This window comes from Arabidopsis lyrata (genome assembly GCF_000004255.2).
Source record: "Arabidopsis lyrata subsp. lyrata unplaced genomic scaffold ARALYscaffold_3, whole genome shotgun sequence".
NCBI lineage: Eukaryota > Viridiplantae > Streptophyta > Magnoliopsida > Brassicales > Brassicaceae > Arabidopsis > Arabidopsis lyrata.
The window spans coordinates 9,604,343-9,620,365 of NW_003302553.1; the positions used below are offsets into that span (position 1 = coordinate 9,604,343).

The following is a 16,023-nucleotide window of genomic DNA, read 5'->3' on the forward strand; positions in this document are numbered from 1 at the left end:
AAACCAAACAGGCCAAAAGTATGATTGTTTTGGGGAATCTATGCCAACTTTGGATGTGTCACATGTCATTCCATAATGAAAATAACAAGGCCACAATAATGCGACGATAAGAAAATCTTGAATGATATATTAGTACCACATATGACATATGTGATATGCCCCACCCCTTTTATCTCCATGCATGGTGAATTCGGTTAAACATCAATATACAATTTTTTATTTTTTTGCTAAAAATATACAAAAATCTTGCTTGGTTTCTCACGATAAACATTGCTGACTCCAGACTCCTTCTAGATACAGTCGCTCAATATAAACATGTCAGCTTTCTTACAAAATGTAATGAGTTATAAATTAATAAGCTCAAAATACAAACAAATTTCAGCTAAAACCAGTGGCAATAACATATAAAGATTTTCCAATCATAGAATAGAAAGAAAATTAAGCGACCTCTTCATATCTTTATGGCCATTCACATTTCACTTTAACGACTAGATTAATGACTTAAACGTATTCATATTTTCTTAATCTTGAAATATTGGCATATATATGTATTATATATCTTTCTAGTCCCCTATACCTACAATTTTGACTGTCTATTTATTTTGTCTAAACGTACATGTGCATTGCATCGGTTACTAGATGCAAATCGTACCTGTCAACACATGTTAATTCTAACCTAATATATATCGAGTTATGGTTCAAAATAAATAATTTAAATAAAGCTTGAATAATAAATCACTTTCAATTTAGAGTGAAAAGAGTTGGAAAGAAGTTGTTAATAATAGATTACTAATTTCGTATTAGACAATTTGTTCACGCAATCTCTAAGCTTTTGCCGACCACAACTCTTTGTAGTTGAGCTTGTCCTGGCATGCAACGTGAAACTCCTGTTCCAATCATATACTACAATAGATATGTATATGTGTTCGAATTGAGATAAGTTTAGAATATAATTTTGACACGTTAATAGGTTTACGGAAATTTCGATCCATCATCCATGTATCTACTGTCTCTATCTAAAAATGCATTTAAAAGTACAAACGTTTTTGTCCCAAAAAAAATAAAAAAATACAAACGTAGACTATATATGCGTAGTAACCTACAAATATTTGATATGCTTTTTTTACTATATAATATTATCTTGAACAAGTTTTAAGTAGTCTTGATACCAAAAACAAAAAAAGTTTTAAGTCTAATCTCAGATTTTCCGCTCTTATGTTGTTATATCAAAGAAAGAAAGAAAAATCAAAATGGTTCTAAGAATTGTTGAAGAAAAGAAAAAAAAAAAAATATTTGGTCAATTCAGTACTCGCTAAGAGACTATATGAGCTATATGCGCCCACTGAAACAGCCCATTTCGCCTGCATGCAAAAATTGGGCCTTACAGTTTTCTCGCTTAGTTTTATCTGCTTGTTTCTTTTTAAGGTAAAGTGGATATGACTTATGAGAGCCTATGGATAAAACTTGCTTGATTGGTGAAGCTCTTACGATCTTATTTTAAATAGGTAGTATCACTAGCGTCTAGGGAGTGTGATATCGTTTTGATTTTGTGATATTGTTTCATTTGGTTTCGAATCGACTGGTAAAAGACACTAACATTTATTGAATCTAATAGTTTTGTAATAGACATTATTCGAGTTCAAATCTGCCTAATACATGTTGAAAAAATACAACTCCATATGAAATTTAAGAAATGCCACAAGTAATTTATTTATGGCTAATATAACAAGACACATAATGACATATAATAGTTGATTAGTGCTCTAACAAAAACACAAAGCACCAAACATGATGGGGAAAACAAACAAGGAAGAAAAAAACACCAATGTTAATGAGATAACATACATTGGTTAAAAAGGAGCAATCATAGACAACAAAACAAACAGTCATCTTGGAAAAGGTCAAAAGGTACTGTAGATGGATTATTAGTTAAAAATACTATATGATTAATATCAATAATGACTCTCAGGAATGCTTTCTAACGAAGGCCTCCAATTTTCATTACCTTCTTCTTTCTCATCTTCTTCATAATTAGCCCTGGAGATGTTTCTGCCACTATCTTTGAGAACATGAACCAACTGTTCAATGGAGTTGATACCATTCTTGTGACCCAAGATTTGTCTAAGTTCTTTTTTTGTCACCACAACTTTAATCCTTATCACCTTAGATACTTCTTCCGTTGATCTTTCACTTTCTTCTTCACCATTGTAACTCGTTTTGCCTTCTTCCAATAACTTAACCAGCGGCTCGGGCTCGAGATCGTCTTTCTCTTTTCCGGCAATGGCATTGTCGTGTCGCAGACAATTCCCCATTGATATACGTCAATGTGTATAATATTAGATAAAGAACCATGAGATGGTGAGGGTTGTGTGAGTATATATAAAATTGAGAAGAAGAGAGAGAGAGCACATGAGAGACGCGATTTATGCGCCGGAGCATTTGCAATGAGTAAGTGAGGTCTGAATTTTTATTTTTATTGGTGTCGTAATTATTATCTTAGATGTTCTGTCACACAACACGGTTTATAATTATGTAAACTATATATAATATAATCAATCACGTAAGTGGATCGTTTTTTTTATCATGTACGTTTTGTCTTTTCACGGTTGCTTGGGTGAGAATATAATATATCTAAAATAATATAAATATCTTTCTTTTTTTTTTGATAAAATTTAAATATATTTCCTTTGCATTGTAGTGACTCAGCTATTTATCACTAACAATTTAACAACAAATACGAGTGTAAGTGGAACCAATGTATACGGATCTGAAGTTGTTTAAAAACAAAAAACAAAAGATCATGTCAACAACATGCGATATATGGATTTGAATGTGATGGTGCAAATTATACTATAAATTAAGCTACCCAAAAATAGCAAGTCTAGTTTATTTTCTTAACATAGCAATTTTTTCAGTTCAATCATCTCGATCGTAAAAATTTGTTTATATATAAAGAAAAACGAAGCATATATATAACCGAATTTGACAATTTTTCCTATCACGAATTGATGTGTCATGCTTGCCTCAGCATAGTTAACCAGTTCAAAATCTAATTGCGAGGTTTCCTTATTATTACTTTCGGTCAACATTATGGAAGCTACAAAGTTCAAAACGGTCCTTTAGTTCCGTGGTTATCTCAATCTCTATTTCCCTATCATAATTCAAACTTAATTAACGTAGGTTAATTTAGTTAATTTCTCGATAGACTTTAATATTAATGTGCATATATACTAATGTGAACGTAGTATGGGTTAGGTAGGTTTTGCAAGCTCACAAATCATAACACTACTATTTTTGTATATATATATTTTTTTTCAATTGAAGTTTGGGGACCAACGAATTACATGAAAATTTCGAGAACTTGAAGATAGTAATGCAACTTATAAATTTTCGAATAATCCAGTTGTCGAAATCCACTATCCAAGTTTTGAGACTTTTTCGACGAAGTATCTTTTTTTTGTGTGTGTCTATCTTGAAAAGTTTCGAACCTTTGAGTTATGTTATATTTTGGTATTTCATTAGCCAATACAAGTGAAAACTTAAATCATCTTTCCTTATGCATGTCCATTCGAAAGTCCACAGAAAAACTGAAATAATCCATGTCTAACGAGTAGGATTAACCCTAGTTTAGCTTTTGATAAACAAAATAAGGTATATTTTTGGAATAAAAATATGGTGTAAGGTCTATATCAATCAAAAATTAAAACAAAACATACAACGCGTCGTATAAAATTAGATTTGCCTAATTATGAGTTTATGACCAAATCAAATCCTATTCTAACTGCCGATCTCTTTTCATAATAGAGACCCCTCCATTTATTAATGACGGAACCATAGAATTAAAAATACTAAAGCGACTAACACAAATTTAAACTCGAAACTAACCAAAAAATAAACTGTATTATGTCAAGTGTTAACTTTGTTCGTTTAAATAAAGAATATAGATTGACGTATATATATTTTGAAAATGGGCCATGCATGTAATGCAAGTGCTAAACGAAGAAACAAAAATAGAGGCCGAAACGCGGAAAAGAGCTGACAATTTGTAAAGAGTGTGTCTTCCACATGGGGATTAGGTCAATTTCACCATAATTTTCATAGCACTTCAGTGCCCATTGCATGTGGATACATACATATAAGAAAATAACTTTAAAGTTATAAAACTAAAACAAACTAATTTGATTTATTCAAAAACGCTTAATAATAATTTTCTGATCAGCGGATAAAATATTTCAATAAATGCTATAATAGCTAGATTGTATTTTTGGATAGTATGGAAAAAATTCAACGAAACAAATTATAGATGATTTTCAATATCTGTTGGCAATAAGTTTATATGTATTGAACGAAAAAAGAAAAAGATAAGTCACTTTTTTCTGAAGTATTCGCCATAAAACATGGATACAAATGTTGGTGACGACAATTTATGCTATTTCAGTCCACCTTTTTGTCCATATTTGGGCCTTAGAAGTAAGGTCTGCTTTACATTTTAAGAAATCTGTGTATAGAGCCAAGATGGGCTTTAAAAATAGATATGTATAGGGGCTTGTCTGAAGTAATCCAGAGTTGCATGTTGTTGGACCTAGTAGTTTTTTGGGGAAAAAATAATAAACCACAAGCTTGCATATGCTTCGCATATTAGAATTTTTTTTAGTTATCAATGGTAAATGTTTGAGATGCTTTTTGGCCATTCTATTTACGTTCCATGTCCTCATCCATATCTTTATAAAATCGATTTTATCTGTAACTTCCATTTAAGGCTTTTAACGTTTTGTTAACAGCTAAATTTTTGAATAAAAAGAAGTAACCTCGCATTTTTCTCTTTTATACTGCAAAGAACATAGATACAAGTTACAACTACTCCCTCCGTTTTCGAATAGTTGTCGTTTTAGAGAATTTTTTTTGTTTTTAATTAGTTATCGTTTTCAGTTTTCGATGCAAAATTTATTACTTTTTTATTTTTTATATTTATTTTTATTATGCAACTTGATTTACTATTGGTTAAATTATGTTTAGGTAGATAATTAATAATATTTTTATATTGAAAAACTAACAACATTAATAGTTTCTTAATTTGTGTGCATATAGTTAAAACGACAACTATTCGAAAACGGAGGGAGTATTACTAATAAAAACGTTGCTACTTTGTTGGTTGGGATTTATTAGTTTTAGCCAACTAATTTCATCAAATGCTGTACCAGTTGGGTTTACCGTTTCCACTAATACAGTTAATTCTAAAAACTATAGTATTAAAGTTTCGCAAGCTTGGTTTTGATCACTATGAATATCCGAGCAGATGTTGGTTTTGGTTCACCTTTCACCTTTCACCTTTCACCTTTCACCTTACACAAAAAGGAGCCGGTCTTGGAGAAATTGTTTGTTGCCATGCCCATGTGTAATCCGACAAAACGTTTTATAGACCTTTCTTTTCTCTGTCTACAAGAACCCATTCTTGGGAAATGAATTATGGGGGCAACTGGCAAGCATTTATATTCATTGAAGTTACTTATATTTTCTTTTTAATACGGATATTACACGTAGCCATATCATTGGGTTGGAATTAATGACTGAGAAAGAATGGATGAATGAGAGAGACGTGTACTCGCATGTAGACCATATAAACCACACAGGTGAACAATTTTATTTGGAATCGTATATTCGTATCCATAAATAATATCTATTCCATTTTTTATTTGATATTGTAGGATAAAAAATTTATTTTAAAATAGATGATGTTTTCAATATTTAATAAAAAAATTGATTATATTTTATTGGTTGTGACGATTAATATTATACAGATTATTTTATCATTGGTTAAATCGTGTTAAATAAATAAGAAATGATTTTTAATTAAAAAAAATTAACGGATGTACAAATATCTTAAACATCAAAAATTAAAAAACAGCATAAATATTACTAATTTTTTAACAATACATATCCTAATACAATTGCTTTAACAACTACCAACTTTGTGGCGGACCAACAATTTAAAGAGGGGGGTGGGTATAACTGGCCGGTAAAACCATAATTTTGTGTTGGCCATTGTAAAAAATGAGTTTTTGGCATGTTTGGTTGTGTTTGGCCATGACATATTTTTTTCCAATTTGATAAATCTGAAAGATTATTTTCCTTAAACGATACTATTAATAAACAGTTTCCTTTTTATGGAACAAAATTTTCTTTTTGTCTTCACTATGAAAACAATTTCTACGTTATTTTTTTGTTCTATAGTTTAAGCAAATTAGTTTTCATAAATTAAAATACACTACTCCATTTGTTATATTTTGTTAGATGTTTTGGCTAAAACCACATATATTAAAAATAATAATAATTTTTTTTTACAAAAATTCAACCAGTAAGAAAAATACTGCATAATATCTTTATATATAAAAATTTGAAATCTTATAAAATGAAACAAATGAAGAAAGCTTAAAACATAATATATATTGGGACAGAAGAAATATTTTCTATGTAGAGTATTGAACTTATATCCATGAGCAAATGTGTGGTACATAAATTAGATAACATTGATATTAAACTAATCACATATATTTAAATGATATCTTGTAGAAAAAACTATACACGTAAATTAAAAAGTTAATTATGATATATTAGAAATTTACAATAAAGTGATACATAATTTTTTTAACAATCTTTGACTGAAATTAATAAGAAGGAAAGAAATTTTATAACCTTTTTAATGAGAGACGTGGACTCTCTCGATAGAAATGATACAATGATTAACATAAAAATTTGTAACTGTCATTAGCCGTCACTCGCTACCCTCGAAAATACCTATTTACACTTTACACAACACTAGCCACACACATCCTCAAGCGATAACACCAACAACAAAACAACAAACAAAAAAAAAAAAAACAGAGAGAGAGAGAGAGCAAATCTCCATCATGGACTCGTCTCAAAACGACGGCGTATACCAACCGCTTCTCCATCCTCAACCATCTCCACCTACGACGGAATCAAGCAACGGAGAGCTAGAAACCGTCCTCTCCGACGTCGAAACTCCTCTGTTTCTCCGCCTACGTAAAGCCACCACAATCGAATCAAAACTTCTCTTTAACCTCGCTGCACCAGCCGTCATCGTCTACATGATTAACTATCTCATGTCCATGTCCACTCAAATCTTCTCCGGCCATCTCGGTAACCTTGAACTCGCCGCCGCTTCTCTTGGTAACACCGGTATCCAAGTCTTCGCTTATGGTCTCATGGTAACAACAAAAACCCCACAATATCAAAAACTCCATTTCTTGTATATATTATACGTTTTTTTATATATATATGAATGTTAAAAGTTTTATACCATTTTCATGTATATCCTATGTTTTTTTATTTTTTATTTATTCGAGTTTTTTTTTTGTCGAATTCAATAGCTAGGCATGGGGAGTGCAGTGGAGACGTTATGTGGTCAAGCATATGGTGGTCGAAAATACGATATGCTTGGAGTTTATCTCCAAAGATCGACCGTATTACTAACTCTCACCGGCCTCCTCCTTACCTTAATCTACGTTTTCTCCGAACCAATCCTTCTCTTTCTCGGTGAATCTCCCGCAATCGCTTCCGCGGCATCGCTCTTCGTATACGGTCTTATCCCTCAAATCTTTGCCTACGCAGCGAACTTTCCTATCCAAAAATTCCTCCAATCTCAAAGCATAGTAGCTCCAAGTGCTTATATCTCAACGGCTACACTCTTTGTTCACCTTCTTTTAAGTTGGCTCGCGGTTTACAAGCTTGGTATGGGACTTCTTGGTGCGTCGCTTGTGCTTAGCTTGTCGTGGTGGATTATTGTTGTGGCTCAGTTTGTTTATATTGTTACGAGTGAGAGGTGTCGTGAGACGTGGAGAGGTTTTAGTGTTCAAGCTTTCTCAGGTTTATGGAGTTTCTTTAAACTTTCTGCTGCCTCCGCCGTGATGCTTTGCCTTGAGACTTGGTATTTTCAGATTCTCGTTCTTCTCGCCGGACTTCTCGAGAATCCTGAACTTGCTCTTGATTCACTCTCTATTTGGTAAGTCCTCTCTATTTGGTAAGACCTATTTTTAGTCAAACTATATTGATTATTTCCTTTTTAAAGTTATTTTACTATTGATTTCGTTTACTAAATTACTTTTACCTCTTGACCAATAATAAATAGTAGTACTAATTAATTTACCTATTTTCTAGTGTTTTGTTCGCTATTTTAATTTTACCTATTCTAACTTAAAAAAAAAAAATATCATTTTACATATTCTAGTTATAAATAGCAAAATAGTAAATACTCACATCGTTCCTAAAAGAGTGATGTTTTGAGTTTAACATACAAATTAAAAAAAGTAACTTATATATTTTTTTATTATTATTTTCTTAGTTTTATAATATTAATTTTATTTCTCTCTTTTTTTTCTATTGGTCACAAACAAAAATAATAATGATATTTTTACAGAACATCAAACTTAGTGGAACAAGTAAAAAACTCAAAACATCAAATAATTAGGAATAGAGGGAGTAGATTTTTTTTTTTTTGGTAAAAGAGGGAGTAGATTTTATAGATAGAGAAAATTTAGTTTCCTCATAAGATAAAGAGACTATAATTTATTATTTGTCGTCCACCTATAGTATTTTATTTTATGCTTTATCATAGTTAGTAGTTATTGGTTTAAGAAAACACATTCCTATATCGTGAAACTCCACGTGAATATGTATGATTATAGACTTTTCTGATCAACTATTCTAAAACTTTTAGCATTATTATTATTCGATATGAAAAGCATAGAACCAAACTTTTTGTAGGGAGTACAAAGCAAATTTTGGTTGTAGATATGAAAGTTAAGTTAATGGCGAACAAATTTGACACTTCTTCCGCTACAGACATAATTTATGGTCACATCACATTTCTTCTTTTTAATCTTCGTCTTTTGTTTTTTTGGCATTTGTTTTGTCTTCTTCTGAAGTAGTAGAATTTAACTTTTATAATTTCTATATGACCATTTAATTATGAAATTATCTATATTTCTTCGTCCAATCTGCATCTACTTCTTTATTTTAATTTCTCGAAGATATTATACAATATTCTGTCTACTAATTAATTAAAGATTTTTCTGATAGTATTGATTTCTGGGAGTCGTACTAGATTTTTTAGTTTTTCTAAAAGTTCTGTTTTCTCTATTACCAAACAGCAGCAGCCACTAAATTTAGGTACTTGCACCAAATCAGTATCGAATTCCCTTCTTTATAAAATATAATATCTTGATCTTTTCATGTCAAGTCAAAAAGTTGCAATTTTATAATGTTGTATAAACGTTACAAGCAACGATAGTTTCATACTAGCTTTGCTTTTGTACGATATTAAAGTATTTGTTTTGTGTTTCAGCATGACGATTTCAGGGTGGGTGTTCATGATATCTGTTGGATTTAATGCAGCGATAAGGTCTGTTTTGTCCCAGCTCACCACTCGTTTTCACTAAATTTAAATTGTATAAATTCGAAAATGTCTCTATCCAATTTATCTAGCCCCCTAAAAAAGGATTCTAACGATTTACACACTTAAACAATGCTAAACCATACTGAACCATGAGCTCTTTTTTGTCCTATTAAATCTGACCTAGTGTGACAAAAATTGTGTTATGATGTTGATACAGTGTAAGAGTGAGCAATGAACTTGGAGCAGGGAACCCTAAATCAGCAGCTTTTTCTGTAATCATCGTTAACATTTATTCGTTAATCACTAGTGTGATCTTAGCCATTGTTATTTTGGCGTGCCGCGATGTTTTAAGCTATGCCTTCACTGAGGGTAAAGAAGTCTCGGACGCTGTCTCTGATCTATGTCCGCTTCTTGCTGTAACGCTTGTCCTTAACGGAATCCAACCTGTGCTCTCTGGTAAGTCCTTCTGATACATACACCCGATTTCGCAACCCGAAAAGGAGGAGAAAGTTCTATTTTTCAACAATTGTGAATTTTTTTTTTATTATAGGTGTGGCGGTTGGATGCGGTTGGCAAACGTTTGTGGCGAAAGTTAACGTTGGATGTTACTACATTATTGGAATTCCTCTTGGAGCTCTCTTTGGGTTTTACTTTAACTTTGGTGCCAAGGCAAGATAGTTTTCTTGACTTTCATTTCAATTAGATAGTTACCATTTACAAATTATTCATGTATTTAAATATCAGACTAATTAAAAGGCTAATGATCACGTTTTATATTTGTTGATGTTATAGGGTATATGGACGGGGATGATTGGTGGTACGGTTATACAAACGTTTATTTTGGCGTGGGTCACGTTTAGAACAGATTGGACAAAAGAAGTACGTTTGCTAAAACATTTCAGCTGCCGAATAGGCGCTAAGCGTTTACGATAGTAATCTATATTTTCATTGATTTGATAGTCTTGAAGAATGATTGGATGTTATGTTTGTTTCAGGTGGTAGAAGCTTCCAAAAGGTTGGACAAATGGAGCAACAAGAAACAAGAAGTTGTTCCTGAATGATCATGCAAGTCGATGGAAGTTTGGTATCCAATGAACCGATTAGATTTTCATCGGCTAACCGATGCAAAAGCTCATATTAGCCTGTGAGGCGTGAGCTGGTAATAAAGGATATGGATCTACCTTTTAAACTTCTACAACTCGATTTTAAGCTTTTTGTGTTCTTGTTTTAAAGATTACACAGGTAGGTTATGTATATTTGTATGCCAAATTAAAATAGTTATTGCTTTACTGTTATTGATTTATATATGCCTGTCTTGGATTGGATAGATCTTAGTTACTTTTGTTACATATTAATTTTAAAAAAGTTAATGATGTTTTGTTAGATTGGAAGGCATTCGAATTTTCTCTCTTTCAATGTGCTGTATTTTTTCATTTTTGTTGTTGTTGAGAAATGGGCCTAAGTAAACTGAAATTAGTATCAACATGATGGGCCTAAGTAAACTGAAATTAGTATCAAACAAAGTGACCACAGAGAAACTTTGGAGTTAATGTGATTCGATATCTGGCATAGTTCTAAAGAAATAAGTATTTGTAAATTTGTATTAGCTCTATTCTGCTTTAGTTAATGGCCAATTTCTGATGTAAACAAAGTAAAACAATTGCTTACCTAACTCATCTATGACATTTTTATAAAAGCCATATTCATCGTGGTTAATAAAAATAAAGAAAACGATTGTAAGAACTTCTAAATCTCTTATAAGCTACTAGACGAGAAGTCATTTTTGTTTCATAAAGTTAAGGAAAGAAATTCCTCATGGAAAGGAAAAAATGAAAAGAAGAAGAGAAATTCTAGATACTTTTTCTTTTCATTATCTCATGAAACCATACAACCAAAGCCAATAATGGCCGTCACGTTATATCTGTGCCATTTTCTGTCAACACATTTAAGCCTTATTTATTCTTTTGTTGATTCAGACAAAATTAGACATTCGTTTGTTAAATAAATAAAAATTTCTCAAAACAATTTTCTAAGTATACATAAACTAATGGTATATATTGAAATTTTTGTAAATTTGTATCCACGACATACAATAAATTCATCCTTTTCTTTTTAACAGTATTAGATCTAAAAAAAAAAAAAACTTTTGATACTAATCTGAAATCCTTTGGAACGTTAGCCAATGATGGTTAAAGACGTAGTTATTTGATTTTGAAAGTATATAACTATATATGTAAGACTTTAGTAATCGTATAAATCATTTTAAATCAAAAAAAGTTAGCAGCCATTATACGATAGTGCATTTTGGTTTTAGTTTTAAAAGAAACAGTGGTCGGAGACATGTCTTTATTAGGCCTCTCTTTCCTTTTAACGTGTGTCTTAAATTCACGTGGGTCTCAATAATTAACTCAAACTATTCCTACCAAAAAATAATTAACTCAAACTATCATCATTTGAACCAGCAATTTTTAAACCGAATTAAATCAGCACCATTTGATTCTCCAAATGTATGATTTATTTATAGTCACAATATTTGATTATGTCGAGAGAATATTGAACCTTGTTTTCAATATAACTTCAACTTGTGATTTCAATATCTTGAAATTATGGGAAGAACCCCAAATTTGTGTAATCATCCAAAAACATGGCTCACATGTGGTGGGTACATGAAGACACACATCATCATTGTATGCTTTCTTGCCAAATCTTAAACTAACTCATTACATTATTTTTTTCAGTAAAATAATATTTAAAACATGATTTAATTTTAGATGTCTTAGATGAATTTGGTTATATCATTTAAAGTTAAAATCATGAAGATAAGTTCTTCTAAATCACCACGATAACATTACAAATCAATTTTTAAATCACTTCTGACTACAGTAAATGTGAATGTACTTTTTCAAATCACTAGCTTAATAAACCTTGAATTATAAAGGACAATTACAATCAGATTCTATCTGAACCATTTAACCTGAATTTCCAGTCACTACTCCGGTTAGGTTTAAAAATATTGGTTAGTACTTAGTAGTATTTAGGTTTTGAATAGATAATGTGCGCCAAACGGACTAAAACACTAACAAAATATACCACTTAATTTTTGAAACAAACGATAATTTATATCTATATAAAGCACTAACAAAATATACCGTTTCATAGTTGATTTGCAACGAATATCTTTAAGTATATTTTTGATTTGCATCACTACAAACTATAATATATAAACGATATAAACTAAAACAATTCAATTCACAAACGATTTTGTCCGCCCTATCCACCGCCATCATTCAGACATGGTAGTATTAAATTTGTCAACATAATCAAACTAAAAAAATCTAGAAACTTTGCATACAATGCAAGCACGTAATACATGACTGATTGATACGTCTTTTTCGTACAAAATTTCATAGGTCAACTTATAGCCCCAAATTCTCTATGTATGTATGTGGTCATCACATCTCACCAGAAAAGTTCGTTGCGCTCAAATTTTCAAATCCCAAAAATCAAACAAAAATAGTAAAATTAATAAAAAAAAAATGTTTTAATAAGTTGTCGTCTCTTCCGAAAAAAAGGAAGAAACACAGAAAAGCTAAAGCTTCGGCATTATGTATTGATCAAATCTCTCTCTCTCTCTCTCCTTTCCTTTTTCTTCCATGGCCAAAATGGATCCAAGCAGCTTCTCTTTGGCCATCTCTTCTTCTTCTTGAAGCTGCTTCTTCCTCCAATTTTTCCAGATTCTCCTCTCCTTCTTCTTCCTTCTTCCTTATTTCGATTTCGATTTTGAAAATTTATTTTGAGAAAAACAAAAATGGCTCAATCGTGTCTTAAAATTGTTCGAATCAACAATCTAAGGAACAGAGTGAATCGTCGGATTTTGATTCTCCGACGATTCACACGGTTGTTATGGAGTAGAATCGTTGCTTGTACTCCTGGCAAATCTCGGAGATATCTCTTGCTTTCTCGCGCTGTTCCGTCTCCGACTGTTTCTCGTCCTTCTCCTCCTCCTCCAATCCCCGCCGTGGATGTCGATGTCGTCGTCGTCGGTGGTGGTGGTGAGTTCGTTCGTCGTTCATCGGTTGTCTACGACAACGATAACAGTCATCGGAGATCGGATTCTGATTTGGTTTCTTTGAAGATCAGCCTCTTAGGAGATCCAGAAATCGGAAAAACTAGCTTCCTGGTAAGATTTTTCGAATCAACATCTCTCTTTACTATTTTGAATTACGTTAGATTTTGGTTCGAGTGTTGTTTGGGAAGGGACCATATAAAATGCTCTGGTCCTGGCCTGGAAGGATGTACGGGCTTAGGCCTAGAACCTCTTAATTAGTTATTAAAAAAAAAATTAATTTGGGAATTTGATTGAAGGCGAAATATGTTGGAGAAGAGAAAGGAGTGGAAATGAGAGAATTGGAGAAAGGGATAAATTGTACGGACAAGACGTTATACATGGGAGGTGCTCGCATTTCATATAGTATCTGGGACTTAGAAGGTAATTAACATTGCTATTATTGTTGTTAATCCACATTTAGCAGGAATTGATGATGTGAAGATTAATTAACTTTTTTTTTTATATAGGAGCTGAGAGATCACGAGATCAAATCCCTGTGGCTTGCAAGGACTCTGTTGCTATTCTCTTTATGTTTGATCTTACCAGTCGTTGCACGCTTAATAGTGTCATTAGCTGGTATCAACAAGCTAGGAAGTCTAATCAGGTAAATCACTCAAGCATATCACTATCATTGCCATATTTGTCTCTTTGTAAAAGTCTTGTTGCGTGGAAGTTGGGGTCCATTGGTTACGACTGTGACATATATTTTGGCTTAGGCATAGACAATAACAAAAATATGAACTAAAAGTCTGATTGGAAAAAAAGTTACTGTTGAGCACTTTAAAGGTAGTGCCAAGAGTTCGAGTTTTAAATCCAAAAAACTCACAACTGAATGATAAAACAGAATTTGGTCTGTTTAAATGTTTTTGTCTAAGATCAAATGTTATGTTTTGATAAGCTAAACACACTGATATGCAGACGGCAATACCAGTTATGGTAGGAACCAAGTTTGATGAGTTTATTCAGCTTCCTATTGATCTGCAATGGACAATTGCTAGCCAGGTAATTTTTTAAAAAAAATATTTTTAGAGTCATATGAATTAGAGATTCATAAACAAATGACAAATCCATATACATTGAACTCAAGTTAACCAAATTTACATTGTGTTAAACCAAAAAAAAAAAAAAAATTTACATTGTGAATGTTTGTTTGAATAGGCGAGAACATATGCGAAGGCTTTAAACGCGACACTCTTCTTCTCGAGTGCTTCATACAACATAAACGTGAATAAGATCTTCAAGTTTGTGACGGCGAAGCTCTTCGACTTACCTTGGACAGTGGAGCGTAATCTCACAATTGGAGAACCAATCATCGACTTCTAGAATATGTATTTGTATATAATATAAAAGAAGCGAACCCGAAGAAAGCGTTTTGTTTTTTTCAATTCACCGCCAAAGCTTGTCGCCGTGGGACTGATCGGACCACAGTTTCTAGTCGTATTTAAGCGAAATGGAGAGATGAAGCGGCGGAGATTTCGCCCGCTTTCTCCATTATTATCTGTTTCATTTTAAGCAAACAAACAAAAAAAGAAAAAAAAAAAAACAGAGAGGTAATGGTTTCGAGAGGTAGAAACGCAAGAAAAAACAACAAAGAAAAGAGGAGATCGTGAAATGTTTTTCTTTTATTTCTTTTGGTTTTGTAATTTTTTCTCTTTCGATGACCACTGGAGATTTTTGGTCCAGTAAATTCTAAATAGTAAATACCATTTCGCTTTGAGTATTAACGTGAGATCTAATTTTGTTCACATCTACACAGTCTCAAGCCCTGTTCTAAAAATCCCCGCCTAGACCCGATTACTCCCCGCTTAATCGCTAGGCCCACCCTATCCGCCTCGATTAATGACTAATCCCTTAAAGAAATCAGTCACCCGATTACTCTCCGCCTAATCCGATTATTCCCCGCCTAATCCGATTATTCTCCGCTTAATCTTACATACCCCGATTATTTTTAGATTGCCAGTATAAAAAAACTTTTTATTTTTGTTATTCAATCATTTGAATTGGGAGTTTGTAATGTTTTACAATAATTTATGTTCATATTTTAATAAAAATCATAAATATTTGTCTCAAAAATACATTTTTATGTGTTTACTGCAATTTTAAAAATAATATTGGATTAATATGTTTTAAAAATATTAAAATAACCCTAAAACTAATCCCCGATTAATCCCCGATTTTAATCCGATTTTCCGATTAATCGCTAGGCCCATGCCGAGCGCCCGACTAGCGCCTAGCGATTTTTCAAACAAGGGTCTCAAGTGAGTGAGTGTCCAAAAGTTAGGGTTTTCTTGCATACTGAAGAATTTCAAATAAATTTTTAAAAAATAATCCAATAGCATGTTTGGGTTTTATTTATGGACATATCACTTTTTGTACTGTGACGTTTTGATATTTCCAAAAGTCGAAGAATCTAACAGAAACACATGCAAAAATTGTTGCAATGTGACGTGCTTTGACTAATTTAGACACATATTTGATTTGTAATATACGTCTATAAATG

The 16,023-nt window shown here is 32.1% G+C and overlaps 3 protein-coding genes across 3 annotated transcripts; 2 read left to right on the plus strand and 1 right to left on the minus strand.

Annotated features, from left to right (window-relative positions):
* Nucleotides 1-1,685: 1,685 nt before the first annotated feature.
* LOC9321526 lies at nucleotides 1,686-2,666 on the minus strand. Its single transcript, XM_002885414.2, has one exon. The coding sequence runs from the start codon at nucleotides 2,310-2,312 to the stop codon at nucleotides 1,953-1,955; it is 360 nt and encodes a 119-aa protein (XP_002885460.1). The 5' UTR covers nucleotides 2,313-2,666; the 3' UTR covers nucleotides 1,686-1,952.
* A 4,153-nt stretch (nucleotides 2,667-6,819) lies between these two features.
* Nucleotides 6,820-10,798, plus strand: LOC9321527 (protein DETOXIFICATION 40). Its single transcript, XM_021032190.1, has 7 exons — nucleotides 6,820-7,229; nucleotides 7,392-8,023; nucleotides 9,365-9,421; nucleotides 9,633-9,871; nucleotides 9,966-10,084; nucleotides 10,208-10,294; nucleotides 10,411-10,798. The coding sequence occupies exons 1-7, from the start codon at nucleotides 6,909-6,911 to the stop codon at nucleotides 10,474-10,476; spliced, it is 1,521 nt and encodes a 506-aa protein (XP_020887849.1). The 5' UTR covers nucleotides 6,820-6,908; the 3' UTR covers nucleotides 10,477-10,798.
* Nucleotides 10,799-12,928: 2,130 nt separating this feature from the next.
* Nucleotides 12,929-15,240, plus strand: LOC9319381 (septum-promoting GTP-binding protein 1). The gene is made up of 5 exons (XM_021033256.1): nucleotides 12,929-13,595; nucleotides 13,781-13,904; nucleotides 13,991-14,127; nucleotides 14,442-14,525; nucleotides 14,682-15,240. The coding sequence occupies exons 1-5, from the start codon at nucleotides 13,224-13,226 to the stop codon at nucleotides 14,844-14,846; spliced, it is 882 nt and encodes a 293-aa protein (XP_020888915.1). The 5' UTR covers nucleotides 12,929-13,223; the 3' UTR covers nucleotides 14,847-15,240.
* Nucleotides 15,241-16,023: the final 783 nt, after the last annotated feature.

Bases quoted from the DNA above. Each gene is read 5' to 3' on its own strand.
- LOC9319381 (XM_021033256.1), top strand. From the start codon at position 13,224: ATGGCTCAATCGTGTCTTAAAATTGTTCGAATCAACAATCTAAGGAAC. The intron at 13,596-13,780 runs GTAAGATTTTTC...ATTTGATTGAAG, and splicing joins TCGGAAAAACTAGCTTCCTG to GCGAAATATGTTGGAGAAGA. The intron at 13,905-13,990 runs GTAATTAACATT...TTTTTTATATAG, and splicing joins TAGTATCTGGGACTTAGAAG to GAGCTGAGAGATCACGAGAT.
- LOC9321527 (XM_021032190.1), top strand. From the start codon at position 6,909: ATGGACTCGTCTCAAAACGACGGCGTATACCAACCGCTTCTCCATCCT. The intron at 7,230-7,391 runs GTAACAACAAAA...CGAATTCAATAG, and splicing joins TCTTCGCTTATGGTCTCATG to CTAGGCATGGGGAGTGCAGT. The intron at 10,085-10,207 runs GCAAGATAGTTT...TTGATGTTATAG, and splicing joins ACTTTAACTTTGGTGCCAAG to GGTATATGGACGGGGATGAT.
- LOC9321526 (XM_002885414.2), bottom strand. From the start codon at position 2,312: ATGGGGAATTGTCTGCGACACGACAATGCCATTGCCGGAAAAGAGAAA.